This window comes from Mirounga angustirostris, unplaced genomic scaffold (genome assembly GCF_029215605.1).
Source record: "Mirounga angustirostris isolate CCGP_5_RB_7025 unplaced genomic scaffold, mMirAng1.0.hap1 SCAF_1, whole genome shotgun sequence".
Classification (NCBI taxonomy): domain Eukaryota; kingdom Metazoa; phylum Chordata; class Mammalia; order Carnivora; family Phocidae; genus Mirounga; species Mirounga angustirostris.
The window spans coordinates 160,962,421-160,979,002 of NW_026991709.1; the positions used below are offsets into that span (position 1 = coordinate 160,962,421).

Genomic DNA, 16,582 nt, shown 5'->3' on the forward strand with positions numbered 1-16,582 from the left:
TGAAGCTCCGCCCCAGCATCAAATGACCAATACAAACCGTACGAAGCAAGACGGCGCGTAGCGGATTTCTTTCTCCTTCCGGCGCATGGCATTTTCGCATTTCCTGAGATAATAGTGAGGGGCTCGCGTACTCTCGCGAGAGGCGGGAAAGGGCGCAGGGTTTGAAACATGGCGGACGACGTGGATCAGGTGAGTGAGTTTTGAGGGGCTCGCTCCAAAGCGGCCTCTCCACTACCAGTCCTGGTGCCGCTAAAGGAGCACTAGGGCTCTGTGGTGTATATGTTATAGAATTACTGTGTATTTGTTAATATGCCTCTCCCCACTAGAATGAACTGCTTGAGGGCAGGGACTGACCTCTCTATCCTAATCTAGTAGTTAGCTGGTTCTTAACAAACACCTGTTTAACTGGGGATGGGGACCAGTTCAGGTCAGGTTTGGCTCCCCCCCTCCCCCCACTAGCTTTTTAAGGCTGTAGAGCTTGTAACATTCGGTCACATACCTCCACTAGTCTAATGTACTCAATGAAGAAGCTCTCCTTGAATAATCTTAACAACTCCTGGCTTCAACCGTCCCTTGCGTTTGGATGATTCAAAGTCATCTTAGCCCTGATCTGTCACAGTTCTTTAATTGGTAATAACAAGAACCATTTCTAGGTACTCTCAGATTGCCAGGTACTATTTTAAATACATTAAATATGTTGATTTAATATATTAGCTCATCTAATACTCAAAAGAATCATGAAGGGAAGATAGGGCTTCCTCATTTTACAAACAGGGAAGCTGATAATTAGAGATGGCATGATTTTTAATCTGAATTCATAAGTATCACAGGGCACCTGGGTGGCTCAGTCGGTTAAGCCTCTGACTCATGATTTCGGTTCAGGGTGGTGAGATCAAGCTGCACTGGGCATGGAGCTTGCTTAAGATTCTGTCTCTCCCTCTGCCCCTCTGTATGTGACAGCACGTGCTGTCTCATAAATTAATTAATAATAATTAATTAATTATAAAAGAAACTTATATTTCTTTTATATAGAAGAAAAGATACTGGTATCTTTTCACTGGTGTGAATTCATAAGTATCAGATTCAGGAGTTGAACCCATACTGCCTGACTTCAAAGCTAGTGCCTTCAACCATCATTCAATATATTCATCTTGCTGGCCAGTTGGTACCCTAAACTCAACCTGACCCAAACTGAACCCATAATCTTCCTTCAAACTTTCATCTTTCCTTAGCATTCTGATTAGTGTGTGGTAATCATTAATGTTTTTCAAATCACTAAATGATATTTGAGATAAGGTTAAAGGCTCAGAGAGTGACTTCCTATAACTGAAATTGGGTCAGGCAGTTTGGATTTTGAGGAAACAAAGTACAGTCATGATTATTTTGCTGTATAACTCCTTCCTGTATATGTATGTTTCAGCCTTCATGTATATAGCACTATGATCCAGACTCTGTTCTAGGCCTTCATAATGTCATTGAAGCCTCATAGCAACAGTATTAGGTAGGCACTATTATTACTCACATTTTACAGGTTCGGAGACTGAGGCATAGAGGGGTTAAGTAACTTGCCCACAGTCACACAGTATAGCAATGATTTGAACACTGCACTCTCTAGTACTATATTACTAAGCCTGTTTCTTTTATCAGCAACAAACTACCAACACTGTAGAAGAGCCCCTGGATCTCATCAGGCTCAGCCTGGATGAGCGAATTTATGTGAAAATGAGAAATGACAGAGAGCTTCGAGGCAGATTACATGTAAGTAAATTTATTAAATTACCTTGAAATCAGATTATTTCCTTGTCATCCCTTCCTAACCCTACTCCTTTGAAATATAAACACTGTCCAATGTAGAGGAGTATTTTGAATGTAGATGAGAGAAAGGTAGGTCACTTGTATTTGTACAAGCGAAAGACAACTACCTTTTATTCATATTTTTTAAGAGATTTTATTTATTTATTTGACAGAGAGAGAGAGCGAGAGCAGGAACACAAACAGGGGGAGTGGCAGAGGGAGAAGCAGGCTTCCCGCTGAGCAGGGAGCCCGATGTGGGGCTCAATCCCAGGACCCTGGGATCATGACCTGAGCTAAAGGCAGACACTTAATGACTGAGCCACCCAGGCGCCCCTGTTCCTATTTTTCTCAACAAAAATGATGTGTTTATTAAAGAACATTTTCATTTTTTCCCTTCTGTTTATTTGTAAATAACATTTACTCCATTCTTATTTCAGTGTTCTTTCAGTTACTGATATGTACATAAATTTTTGTTTTCTTGTGAGAAAAATTAAATAGCCCAGAAGTACATAGAGTAAAAGGTGAAATCCCATTTTTTCTTTTGCTAACCACTTAAAAATGGGTCTGTCATCTTTCAGATCTTTTCTGTATATTTCCACACATATACATATATGTGATCACATGCATATATTTGCACTGTATACACCACCTCTAAATAAAAATGGATCTTACTATACATCTTTTTGAGCACCTTTTTCTTTAATCTTTCTTGAAAATTATTGATCATGAGTATGTATAAGTCTCCTTTATTTTTAATGGCTGTATAGAATTCTTTATATGGTAATAGTGGTTTTTAAGATTGTTTTCTATTTCTTACTATTATAAATAATGCTGTAGTATGTATCTTTGTATATATTTTTTTGTGTATGTCTGCAAATATTTCTATAGGACTGGTCCTTTGAAATGGTCCTATTTATTCATAATTCATAATTATGAATATAATTCATAATTTATTCCACTGAATGTTTTGCCTTTTCTTGACAACTTGTTGTTTTCTTGAGTATATTGTTTTTATTACTGCCATTCTATCTTAAAGTGATTTAAAATAGCTAATATTTATTGAGCATTAATTACATGCCAAGTGCTTTTATTATAAGTGTTTTGTATGGGGGTGTCTGAGTGGCTCAGTCAGTTAAGCATCTGACTCTTGATTTTGTCTCAGGTCATGATCTCAGGGTTGTGGGATTGAGCCCCACCTCAGGCTCCACACCCAGCGCAGAGTCTGCTTGTCCCTCTCCTTCTGCTCCTCCTCCTGCGCGCTCTCTCTTTCAAATAATTAAAAAATAAATAAATACGTGTTTTGTATGTAATACCTCATTTAACCTTTATAATAATCCTATGAGGGTAGATACTCATTAGTCCTGTTTTGCATTTGAAGAAGCTCAGGCTCAGGAAGGTGAAGTTACCTGCTTAAGGTGACAGAGCCAGTAAAGGGAGGGCCAGAATATGAACCTAGGCGGTCTGACTGCAGCCCTACTCTTAAGTACGCTGATTCCACCTTCCGTAAAACCTAAAGGTAAAGAACCTCTTGTATTTGGAAAGGAAGTAGGGACCTAGGGAGACAGTAGTCTTAATACACAGCTAGCTTTACGAGAAGAGGAACCCCAGGAAATGGAATAGTGACAACTTTGCCAAGAAAAATAGAATTGCTTAATCATGTGGGCCAGTGGCATGTCGACAGACACCCCAGGATATGTTGTTTAAGCTCTCGGAGGCTTCTTCAGTTCCCTGCTAAACTTGATTGCCTCTATACTCAATGGCCCCCAGCCTTCTGTGTGTTTGTTTTCTGGCCCTCATGTATAGATTTTTGCTCTTGTTAGTGTGCTTTGCTCCACTTCCCCACATGGCTGATGGGCTACTTTTATTTTGATGTGAGCTGGTAAACCATTTAACACTGTTAGAAGTAAGCTTAAGTGGGTTCTGAACAAGGCCCCTGGAGTTTCACCTTTTAGTAAAATATATGAGCTTTGGAGTTTGGATTGAGGACATCCCTGAATATCAGAATTGCAACATTTATTGATTGAGCCCACAAGTGCCAAACACAGTTTATTTTGGCTAGGTTTTAAGTGGGCAGGGTGTTGCGCTACTTACTTTACATGGTGGTGTTTAGTATAGGACAAGGGAGGGTTGAAGGGCAGTGTCTTATGCCTTTGGGAGACCACAGTACCATCATCTTAGCAGTTAAAGAATTTTATTTCCTTTACTGCCTCTTTCTTGTCATTTTGTTACAGAGGGAATTGAAAGAAGTCTACTGAGAAGTGATGAATTTGCTTTTTTTTCATAATTAAATATTATAAATGATGTGACTGCCGTGGATGACCAGTAGGGTGGACACTTTAAAAAAAAATAATTTCAAATTATTTTGAGTAAACTCATTTTGGGCCAATATAAACAGCTTTGCATTTTTATCAGGTCAATTAAATTATCACTGGAAATAATTTGTGAAGAAACAGTGTATTACTAGCAGAATTATATTTTACTTCTGTATAAAAGTTTGTGGTATAAGTATTGTGCAGAAGACCTGTTCATTGTTTCTTAATTTGATTGTTAAATTTTTTGGTCCCTCACCTTTCCACTTTAGGCTTACGATCAGCATTTAAATATGATATTGGGAGATGTGGAAGAAACTGTGACTACTATAGAAATTGATGAGGAAACATACGAAGAGATATATAAAGTAAGTCATGCAGTTCTGTTCCTCACTTTTAAAATGTCAATTGTTCTTAGTATCCAACAGCTTCTCACTACTTACAGGAAGCCTGTCATGATTTGATACCTAATTGGACTCAGTAAAGTATAGCAATCAAAAGCAAAAGCTTTGGGGTCAGACAGACCTGGTTTCCAGTCCTGGTGTGGCCACATCCTATCTGGGGTACCTTGGGCCAGGGAATTAACTTGGCAGATTTAATTTCCTCATTCTTAAGCAGGAATACTACCACTTACTTCATAGGGTTACCAGTATTCATGGATACATGTGAGTGTAAGATGCCTATGTGTGCTAATATATGAGTAATGCTGGACAGTGTTCTTATGTTTGATGTGGATCTGAGCTGTCAATAATAAAAACTAAAACTGAGAAATTCTAAAAATACTCCTTAAAAGTAATAGTAAGCCTATTACATGTTAATGTAAGTAACATTCTTATTAACAATAACTACTAAAACAAAATGGTGAGAAGCATCTTTGTTTTACCTTTTTGCAAATTTCTTTAATGCCTGGCTTAATTGATAACATCTAGATTCTCACATCTTTCTCTGCATTTAATCTGTCATGATATGTTATAGTTGAAGAAAATACAGCCTCACAGAGAGGTAGTTAGAAAAAGGAGGAGTATTTTTTGTGGATATTTGCCTTTGATGCTACGTTAAAACTCAACAGGTGGTAGTTTCTTAAAGGTTAGTTGTGGGACGCCTGGGTGGCTCAGTTGGTTAAGCCTTTGGCTCAGGTCATGATCCCAGGGTCCTGGGATTGAGTCCCGCATCGGGCTCCTTGCTCAGTGGGGATCCTGCTTCTCCCTCTGCCTGCAACGCCCCCTGCTTATGCTCTCTCTCTCTGACAAATAAACAAATAAAACCTTTTTTTTTTTTTTTAAGATTTTATTTATTTATTTGACACAGAGAGCGAGAGCAGGAACACAAGCAGGGGGAGTGGGAGAGAGAGAAGCAGACTTCCCGAGGAGCAGGGAGCCCAATGCAGGGCTCGATCCCAGGACCCTGAGATCATGACCTGAGCTGAAGGCAGATGCATAACTACTGAGCCACCCAGGTGCCAACAAATAAAATCTTTATAAAAAAAACGGTTAGTTGCAGTGTGGCATCTGAGACCATTATCGGTGAACTTTTCATACTCTTACTATATGCAAATTCATCGGTCTACCTTTGTCCTTTCAGTGGATCTTTTACAATGCAGGATTCTGTAACATCAGGCACTGGTCATTTGGAAAATATTAGTTTGTGGAGTTATGCAGATCTTCTGAATCTTGGCATATTTCATTGTTAAATATAAAAAGAGAACATCACAGTTAAGTCTTCTAAGTATTGGGAAGCCAGTCTCTGACTCTCCTAGAGCACAGTGGTTTAAAATGTAGACTCAGATGGTAGGACTGGATTTAAATCTTGACTCCCTTGCGTACCAGCTATTTAATTGTATCACACTACCCAACCTGTCTGTGAAAAGTGCCCTTGTCTATAAAATGGGGTCGGTAATAGGACCCACTTTATACAGCTATTGAGGATTCATTGAGAGGTTACATGAAAAGCCTTTAGATTAGCCACAGGCACATAGTAAGTGTTCAACTGTTAGCCTTTGTTGGTTTTTGTAGTTCTGCTTTATCCTGGCTTTCCTTCTGTCTTCAACCACTGCTGACTCCTTTGCAAATTTTCTTTCTTTCTCCCTGTGAACATGGGCTTTAAAATTTTGATCTACATTTTTTTTTTCCCTCAGACATGTCATTTAGTCACTATCATATGTGATAAGCCATGAGTCCATACCAGTAATCAGTACAGCACCAAAGCTTGAGCTCTTCACAGATCTAGGCTCAAATTTTTGCTGCTGGTGATTAGTTTCATGACCTTGGGCAAGTTATAGAAACTTCCTAAGCCTTGGGGGCTTCTGTAAAATGACAACTGTGCCTGCCTCCCAGGATTATAACAAGATGCACTAAATTCGGTGTGTGTAAAGCTTTGGCATGTGGTGATTGGTGGCCATTATGATTGTGGATAAATCTGTGTCTTCAGTTTCTTTCCTTTTCTGAGCTTCACTCTTTCATATCCAGTATTCTAATTGAAAATATTTTTACTTTGGATGTTATCTTGAACTCAGTGCATCTAAAGCTAAATTGCTAGTGTTCTTCACCTTCAAAACAAGGTCATTCTCAGGGTACCTGGGTGGCTTAGTTGGTAAGCGTCTGCCTTTGGCTCAGGTCATGATCCCAGGGTCCTGGGATCAAGCCCTGCATCAGGTTCCCTGCTCTGTGGGAAGCCTCTGCTCCCTCTCCCACTCCCCCTGCTTGTGTTCCCTCTCTCCCTGTCTCTCTCTCTGTCAAATAAATAAATAATCTTAAAAAAAAAAAAAGTCATTCTCTATTCCGTATTTCTGTTCATGATTTTCTGTTATTTAGACCGTAAATTGCAGAATTTTCTTGGACTTCTCTTTTTCAGTCACAGTGATCAATAAATAATTCAGTTGATTCTTCCTTCATGCTGATTTAAAGTGTCATTTTCTTTCCTATTGCCATGACTCTAGCTCAGGCACTTCACTTTATGTCCACCTCCATTTCAGCCCATGCACAACAATTGCAAAAGTAATTGTCCTCAAATAATGCTTTCATTTGTTACAGTCATGCCTAGAGACATTTAAAGCTTTCTATGGCTTATAGAGCAAAGCACAAGTTCAGGCTAGGTTAAGAACCTCCACAGTGTGATTGAAACTTTCTAGTCTCCTCTCTGATGACTCCTCTGGCCACGTTGGTCCACTCACTGTCTTCAGAGTGTGCCCTCTGTAGTCCTGCTTCTATGTCTTTTCCCATAATGTATCCCCTAACTGGAATGTTGCCCTTGTCTCTTTTCCTGCAAAGCCTGTTTCAAGAACTGCCTCAGTCCTAACTCCTCAGTGACACTTTCTCTGACCATCTGGACCTTCTTTCTTCCTTTGGTCATTTCCTCCTTTGATTGGATCTTCCAGCCTTTGGCACTGTCAGCTGACATTGATCTTACTGACTCTTCATTTCTATATCCCTTTTCATCATGTGAGCTATTTGATAGCAGAGCCCAGGACATTATTCATTCTGTTCCCCATAGTGCCATGTTAGCTATGGGTGATGAGTATATGTGCAGGTTGTTAGAGGAATATGGGGGAGGGGAGGAAGTAGAGATAACAAAATATAGATTTTCCTTTACTTACAGTAGGGTTACAGCCTTAGAAACCCACTATAAGTTGAAAATACATTTAATACACCTACCAAATGTCGTAGCTTAGCCTAGCCTACCTTAAATGTCTCAGAACACTTACATTAGCATACAGTTGCCCAAAATCGTCTACCACAAAGCCTATTTTATAATAAAGTGTTGCATAATCCATGTAGTTTATTGAATAAGGTACTGAAAGTAAAAAACAGAATGGTTTTAAGTGTATTGGTTGTTGAACCTCTTGATCACATGGCTGACTGGGAGCTGCGGCTGCTGCCACTCCCCAGCATCACGGGAGAGTGTCGTACTGTGTATTACTAAGCCCAGGAAAAGAACAAAATTCAAATTTTAAAGTACAGTTACTTGTGAATGCTTTTTGCTTTCACACCACAGTAAAGTAAAAAAATAATAAGTCGAAGAACAAAAAAAGAGATAAAAGAGAGAAAATATCCAGGAAGAGAATAGAGAAAGGGGGGAAAGGAAACTAATACATGTTGAATAACTGCTGTGGGCCAAAGATTTACAGGTTTTATTATACTTAATCCAATAACAGTGAGGCCAGCGGTGTTATTTCCCCCTTTCTAGCCCAGGAAACCCAAGTTCAGCTAGGAAGAGATATGGTAAGGATTTCCAGCGCCAGCCTAACTGGATCAAAGCCTGGTGGGTTCAGTTCTATGTATTAGGGCCTTGGGCTCAAAGTAGTTGATGGTGGAATTGATGGACAGTGAAATCTTGAAGGTAGCAGGATAGCACTAGTTCTTCTGGAGATCTCAGCAGTAGCTGAGCTACATGGGTAGACTGCCTAGTCTAAATCTCTAGGATCTGGCAGACCATGCGTGGTCCCTGCTGTTGTGGGCTTTAAAATCTAATTTAGAAAGTGCCCACTATACAGAAAAATTGTGGGTGCCTTGAATGTGAGCAATTAGGCAAAATAGGTTCAGAGAGATAACACTAGATACGGAAAAGTATTCTATCATAACATAAACTTACTCTAATAGTAAACAAGTGGAAATGGGAGGGGTTCGAGAACTAACCTTTGTGCCTGCTGATGTCAAGTGCTATGCTATCCATTTATATACATCATGTATAATTCTAACAGCTCAGTAAAATAGGCCTAGGTTAAAGCAAATTGACATTACTATCTCCAAAAAAGTGTATAGTATGCAGTATTTCCCAAATTTATATAACCACAGTACTTTTTTCTTTTTTTTTTTTTTAAAGATTTTATTTATTTTTTTGATAGAGACACAGTGAGAGAGGGAACACAAGGAGGGGGAGTGGGAGAGGGAGAAGCAGGCTTCCCGCAGAGCAGGGAGCCCGATGTGGGACTCGATCCCAGGAGCCCGGGATCATACCTGAGCCGAAGGCAGATGCCTAACTGACTGAGCCACTCAGGCGCCCCCACAGTACTTTTTTCTTAAGAATACATATGGCTACGTAACAAATTACCCCAAAACTTAAAAGCTTAAAAGCACATACATTCATTACCTCACCATTTCTGTAGGTCAGGTATCCAGACACAGCTTAGCTAGGTCTTCTGCTTCAGAGTCTTTGATGAGGCTACACAAGGGCTGGAGTCTCATCTGAAGCTCAGCCGTGGAAGAATCTGCTTCCGATCTCACTTACATGGTTGTTGGCAGGATTCATTTTCTTGAGGGTTGTTGAACAGAAAGCCTCAGTTCCTGCCACATGGGTCTCCACTACTTGGCAGCTTCCTTCATCAAACCTAGCAAGAGAGTTGGCTAGCAAGATGGAAGTCACTTTCTTATGTAACCTAATCATGATGGTGATATCCCATTACCTTTGCAGCATTCTTTTGGTTAGAAGCAAGGCATAAGTTTCACCCACACTCAAAGCGAGGGGACTTCACAAGGGTGTGAACACCAGGAAGCATGGGGATCATTAAGGGCAATTGTAGAAGCTACTTTGCCTTGGAAAATGCTGCCGTGTTCATTTCTGTTCACTGAATCTCTAGAAAACTATCATTTCTTCTTAATGGAGAATCATTGCAGATGAAGTGGATTCCATAGGAAGAGAAGGAACTTTTTAGTTCAGAAATATGACCACCGAGTAAGGAATTTGAGTAAAATATATCAGTTATTTTGATGAGCACAGACTCTTTCCCTAAACTTGCTGTCCTCGAACGAGATGCATCTTTTGCAGCTCGAAGGAAGCCAGAAGGAAGAACTGCCTCATAATTGACAGCAGTCATATGACACTTGTTTCTTGGAGAGCGATTCTCAGAGTATGTTCCTTAAAGCAGGGAGCATTGGCATCACCCTTGCCTGTGTTTGAAATACAAACTCATGGGCCACAACCTGACCTACTAAATGAGACTCTGGGCCTGGAGCCTAGGAAACCACCTTAGGAGCTATTAAAGAGGTGATTCTTTATTCACATTATAATTTGAGAGCCACTGCCCTGAGAGTGTGTTATAGGGAAGAGTCAGATCACTTTTTCGGTGACAGTGACAAGTAAGTGTACTTGAGTTTCGTATACTAAACTTACAAGTATTACTTGAATTTTAGTGTGAGGGGTTATTTTATGTTAGTTCCAGTACCCAAGAAGCTCATAAAACATAGTTTTTACATTTTAAAAAAAGTTATGAAAACATAGCCATCATGAGCACACTATAAAGGCGCACACTGAAGACACGCAAGTTGTGTCTCTCCACAATGTCAGATTATTCAGTCACAAAGCAAGGTTAACATCATTTTAAGCAGGTTCAGGATTCCAAACTCAATGACATTTCACCCCGTGATTAACTTGGCTTCTTACATGACACACAAAACAGAACATAAGACAAGCCACACGACAGACAAGATAACACAGAGGGCAGGAAGTGAACGAATCGAACGCCAGGTCAGTCTGTGGACACGCAGGGGAGATAAGGCCTCGGTCTCGTCCGGGTCAGCTCTCAGCACTTGCTGCTTCTGATGTTCAGTGAAGGAGCTCAGTTCTGTGTGGAGATCAGTCAGGCAGAGAGCCTTCAGCCGCAGCTACCTTTTTGAAGTGGTCAGACGGAGGGGTCCATGTCTGAGGAGTCTGACAGTTGGCTGCAAAAATCCTCTCATTTTAAAGGGATTTAATCAGTCTCGGGCCCCTGCAGACCTCCTCCGCTTCTGCTTGCTGTCAGTCCTGGGGTGTCGTCAGCTGGTGCTGGTCTCAGCAATAATCTGGTAGCTGCAGTCCACTTAGCTGCTCGTGTCATTGCTTGACGCAGGCCCCTGCGTGACATGAGTGACTCCATCTGGCTCTCTACAACAGCTATTACTAATATTTTCTGCCTGGCAGAGAGGCAGTTCACTCTGTCAGATCTACATGTGGTCACTTGTGGTATAGATTCCTAGAACTTAAAAAGGATGGATTAATTACCATTGCCCTTCCCACATCCTCTGTTGCAGAGCAGGGACAGGAAAACCGCCAAAAAAAACCTCTCTTTGGAATGGAAACAGCAGAATCCCCTGGGGATGTGTGAAATGTTCCTGTCCTGGTAGTAGAAGTAATGTCTTTTAGGTTAAGTGTGTCCTATGTGATATTTGGGACATACTTACACCAAGAAATTCTTCTCTGTTTATCTAGAATTCAAATTTAATTGAGCAATCTACATTTTTATTTGCTAAATCTGGCCACCCTAAATGGGGGCTGCAGAGTTTTCACAACCAAGTTCTTGCTTATGGTGGAAGACTGAAATAGTTTCTTTGAATGCAGTTTCTTTAAAAGCTTAGGACTTCATCTGTGTCTGATCTGTTCACTTCCAATAAATTCTATGGGCCAGTAACCTCAGTCAAAGTTCTTGCCTAAACATGGCCTGTCGATGCCTTTATTTCTTTGGTTTCTTCCCTCTGTTCCTCTCCCTCTCCGTCTAATTAATGTTGACCTTTCGGCCATTTGCTAAAGTAAATTTGGGTGGGAAAGCAGCACCCTTAATCTGATCCTTGCCTCAGGGCTTAGTTTGTTTAACTGAGAAGGTTTAACTGGGCTTAGTCCTCAAAGCTTTTGTTCCTGTTTATTGTCTACAGTTTGGGATCCAAAAACAGTTGGCTTTTTGAACCCTGTGAATCCTGTTTCTTGTAATCTTTTCTTGAAAACCAGCTCATTCTTGCCTGGGTTCATCTCTTAAACTGCCTTGCTGAGTGCATCAGCAACTAACATTTGGCTTTTTCCAACCTCTTCCCCTAGAACCTATGGGTTTGGGAGGCCCTTAGACTAGTTTCCAAGTCATTGCAGGTAACAGTTGTACCCTACATTTTCTAAGGCATAGGAGGATTTCAGATATTCCATATCTGTTTCCTTACTGCCCAAGGCTCGACCTGTAGGCTACTGCCCCAAGGTATTCATTCTACATATTGAGTGCAGGGCACACGGAAGCAACAGCTAATGGCTCAGCACAGCAGAATTTTATTTCTCACCCACATAACAGTCCTGAGTGGAGTTTGAGTTCAGCACGATAGCTTTCTTCCAGGTACTCAGTCAAGGACCCAGGCTTTCTCTGTCTTATGGTTCTGCCATTTCCAGAGTTCATCATCTGAGTCCCATCTAGTTACGTGGGGAAGACCACAGAGGGGCATTCATAGAATGTTAATGGGTCAGTCACTTATTTTTGTTTACTTCCCATTGGTTAAAACCCAGTCCCATGGCTGCACCTGTTTGCAGAGGAACATTAGTAATGTAGTCTAGCTATGTGCCAGGAAGAGGAGAAGAATGGATTTTGGTAGATAGCTCCAGTCTTTGCCCCAGTTGTTGACATCAAGGACAAACAAGTAAACAGTTAATACAGTGGTTCTTTGTGCTACAAAGGTAAGTAAGTGGTCAGGTTTTTAAATCAGTATGTGTTATGATGAATCTATGTTATTTTTTATTTTGTTTTCAAGTTTCTCAAAAAATATATACTACTACTATGTATCTGTATAAATGTGTTCTGTCTTTGTTTTCCTCTTCCAGTCAACAAAACGGAATATTCCAATGCTTTTTGTCCGGGGAGATGGTGTTGTACTAGTTGCCCCTCCATTAAGAGTTGGCTGAAACAAAGAATTTATCATGTATGGAATATAGGAGCTTTTGTATGATTGCCTCTTTAAATGTAGAAGACATTCAGAAGAGAAACCTGCGTAAATTTTGATATTCAGAAATGACCAAGGATTCTTCCACTCCTGAAACGAGTTGATTTGCAGATAACTAAAAAATTCTTAAGCTAAAGGGCATTTTAATTTTTTTCCAACCCTTTCAATAAATGTGATCACCAAGATGCAGAACTCTTTTTTTCAGGAATTGATTTGTTCTGTTGTTTTCTCAATTTCTGATTTTTTCCCTTTAAATTAAATTTGATGTTTCCTTTTTTGATATATTTTTTTAATGTGGTCTCCTGTCTTGTGACTTCTTTAAAGCAAGCACACATCTTACATTGACTTTATTTGTACACATTTATCTGTGCATCTGCTAGGTTTGAGGCACCAAGTGGAGTACTGAAAACTACAGTTTTGCCAATATGTGTCCTTCCTTTGAGTCTTCTGGGGAGGCAGTTCTTTAAACCAACAATTGGAGGACAGGGAGATTAGTGCTGATAGAATAATGCACATATAGGATGTCATAAGAGCACAGAGAAGAGCACCCAAAGAACAGGTTGAGTGGGTGGGTGGGTGTGGGGGTGGTACCATGCCATTGTAAATGTGGCCATGAGCTACAAAGCATGATTTCTGTTACTTCTACTTCGATTTATCTCTGAGGTCAGGCTCCAGTGGTAATATACCTGTGTGGTTCAGCTTGGTCATCTCTACCATTGCCGCCCATTTTATGACTCAAAGAACATTTTCCCACTCTTGGATCACAGACCATTAATGATGACAGGTCTACAACAACATACCTGAGTGGCACAATAAAACAAAGTAGCTAAAAAGCTAAGCTCTTTTTATTTCTAGCTTCAGTCAGTCAGCACTTAATACTTGAAAGGGAAAGAGGAAAGTGTATGTATGTGTTGCAGTCTCTAAAACTTTATTTATATAGGACTTAGAACCTGACATCCTCTCCTGAGTAGGTTGTACCCTACTGTACTGTAGAAAATCTGATATGTGAATGGCTTGCCTGTAAATATGCTGAATGTGTGTTTGTTAATCCATTATCCAGCCCGATATGTTAACATATGCACAATATTTTAAGCCATGTGCAGGAAAGACACTCGGTAAACATTGTGTAAAAAGGTTTCATTTTCATTATTTATTGTACTTGTCCCTGCAAGTTAATGGAAAAGGGGGAGACAAGTGTGGGCAAGCTGACAGAGGTTTTATCTTACGTGAGTAGACAGGAGAGAACCTTCCTTCGCTTCTGCTTACCCCCACACTTTGTCCTTAGGCTTCAGTAGTCCGGGAAGTAACCTGTTTACATCAGCCTGTTCAATATGGAAAAAAATGGGACCTGTGCTTCTGGTGGTAGCAAGTGGCCGATCCTTTGGATCACCCTTTCCTAGTAGAACTCTTGACTAGATGATGATGATGATGATCTAGGATGATTACCGTATGTATTGAATCACAGTGCACCAGGCAAAAGCAGTCTGTGTGTGTATGCCTGTTTAATTTTTACAACAACTCTCCTGCAGAATGTTACAAGACACTGAAACTTAAAGAGCTCACGTTGCTTGCCTGTGGTCCCACAGCTAGCACAGGGCAGTAGGGTGTGAATCTGCTGGGCTCCAACCTGGGGGTTTGGGGGTGGTGGTGGGCATGCTGTGGAGACCCTGGCTCTGGGTAGTACACTGCTCCTAATGCCTACCGCAGCCATGACATGACTGGCATCTGGTCCTCTTGCTCTGCCACACCCTCCAGTTCTTTCCAGGGTTGTGTTTATTTTTAGTGGCTTCTGATATCCATGATTAGAGCCTGGATACTTCTACTCTATTCTTGGTCATCTTTCTCCTTTTTCTCCTAGAAGTGATAGATTATACTAGAACTTTCGGCAGTGAGGGCTGTTGTTCACACACCAAGGTTTCTAGAAACCTTGGGCCTTAAAATCTGACACAGCTACTGTCATATGCCAGTAAGATTCAGCTGCAACATAGAAACATCCACCCACCTCCTGGCTGCTAAGGTACAGGGAGAGGGGCAATAAAAGGTCAACTGCAGGATAACCAACCAGTCGCATGTTAGCAGAGGAGAAGGAGGCAGTGTGGGTTTGGGGAGCCCTTTTGTGGTTCAGTCTACCTACCTGGAGGGTTGGTGCCGGGACTCATTCTGCAACAGGGGCAGCTAACCCAGCATCCTGACACAGCCCTCATCAAGGCTTCCCCTACAGGGCTGCACGGTGCTGCCCTCTGAGGGTTTATGCAATATGAGGGCACCCTGGAGCCATTCCTTGGATTCCCAGGCTGCACAGCACTCTTGAGCTCTGGCCAGCTGGACGGCCTGTGGTCATTGGAGCTGGTGACGAGGCTTCTGCAACATTGTGTCACAGAGCTCAAGAGGAGCCTTCTGACCATCTCTCCTTTGGAAGCCTCCCAAGCAGATGCCATACCTAGATCCCTGTCTTGGTGGTTTCCTGAAGGAGATTGTTATGAATTGTCATTGCTTCCTGCAAAGGAAGATGGACAGACAAAATGTAGGACCATGCATTTATCTTTGAGATGAAATGTGCCCAAATTGAAACCCAAATAACTTGAGTATCTCAACTTAGACTAAATCATTAGCTACAAGGGGACAATTTTCACACATTTCAAATAGTGATTTTTCTAAGATCTGCATAAACTCAAGTATTTTTCTGTACACCAAAAGAGAAACTGGTTTCATACACCCTTTTATTACAAAAATACCTATTGCCCACAATGCTTTTAGCCTATAGTCAGGAGAGGAATGTTCCACTGGGAGCAATTGCCAGCTGTAGATCAATGCTCATCTGTGTTGGACTGGGAAGGGAACTGAAAATTCCGGGAGTCATCCTGGCAGAATCAAGAGGCTTGGTTGGTGTTTCTGTCACTCAGTTCCAATGAACTGTGTGGGCAAGCTCTACCCTGTAGCAGATCAGGCTTACAACCTACCTGCCGATAGCACTGGTCTCCCTCTCAGTAGGTTCATGTGCTGGTCCGCGGCCAGTCATCATGGTCATGAGAATGTAGGGCTCTCACTGACAAGGCCTGAGCCACACGCCCATCCTGGAACTGAGCAAGATTATCCCCACCTGAGCCGTATGGTCTGCGCGTGGAGGGGGTAGTTCTCTAAAGGGAACCAGAGGAAAGGGTGGATGGGAGCTGGAGACAAAAAATGCCTGTTAGATAGAGATGACCTGTAGTCTTCTGATTATAGACAAAAGACTCCTTTGATTTACTTGATAATTGGTAAAATTTCTTGGAACACACCTTAGAGTGGAGACCCTGATTTGAAACCATTGCTCTGGAATCTAGTAGGAAGCCCTGGATCCCGAGGGGGGGTCAGTGTGGGAGGAGCTTAGACTTGTTCCATGACTGGGCCTGATGGTAGTTGGAGTCTCCTCTTGGAGTTAGGTTCGGGACTTGCCACACAGGAGGGTATTAGGCTGAGAGGAGGTACTGGGGTCCTTGGAGCTCTGAGGCAGGTGGGTTACTTGTAGGATGTGAGTGAAGAACACTGAGCCCCACCAGATAGGTTGCTGCTTAAGAGCAGGGACCGTGTACTCACAACCCCTGGCATGGGGGCTGGCCAAGAGTGTGTCCTCAATAAATGCTGAATGAGTCATTGAGTCACAGGAAAACCAGTGACAACACTATGGGTGGAAGGGGAAAGTGGTACTTTTTTCCCTCCAGCTTTATGGAGGTATTATTGAAAAAAATTACAAGATTCGTAAGTGTGCATTGTGGGGATTTGATAGATGTATACATTGTGAAAGGACTCTCACCATCTAGTTAAATGACACATCCATCA

The 16,582-nt window shown here is 41.5% G+C and overlaps 1 protein-coding gene across 1 annotated transcript; it reads left to right on the forward strand.

Annotated features, from left to right (window-relative positions):
* Positions 1-16: 16 nt before the first annotated feature.
* On the forward strand, positions 17-13,047 carry LSM3 (LSM3 homolog, U6 small nuclear RNA and mRNA degradation associated). The gene is made up of 4 exons (XM_045904266.3): positions 17-189; positions 1,648-1,758; positions 4,376-4,471; positions 12,645-13,047. The coding sequence occupies exons 1-4, from the start codon at positions 169-171 to the stop codon at positions 12,723-12,725; spliced, it is 309 nt and encodes a 102-aa protein (XP_045760222.1). The 5' UTR covers positions 17-168; the 3' UTR covers positions 12,726-13,047.
* The last annotated feature ends 3,535 nt before the right edge of the window (positions 13,048-16,582 follow it).

What these genes read in the sequence shown, in the direction of transcription:
- LSM3 (XM_045904266.3), top strand. Translation starts at nt 169, where the DNA reads ATGGCGGACGACGTGGATCAG. An exon ending in AGCTTCGAGGCAGATTACAT is followed by an intron (nt 1,759 to 4,375) that starts GTAAGTAAATTT and finishes TTTCCACTTTAG; the next exon opens with GCTTACGATCAGCATTTAAA. An exon ending in CATACGAAGAGATATATAAA is followed by an intron (nt 4,472 to 12,644) that starts GTAAGTCATGCA and finishes TTCCTCTTCCAG; the next exon opens with TCAACAAAACGGAATATTCC.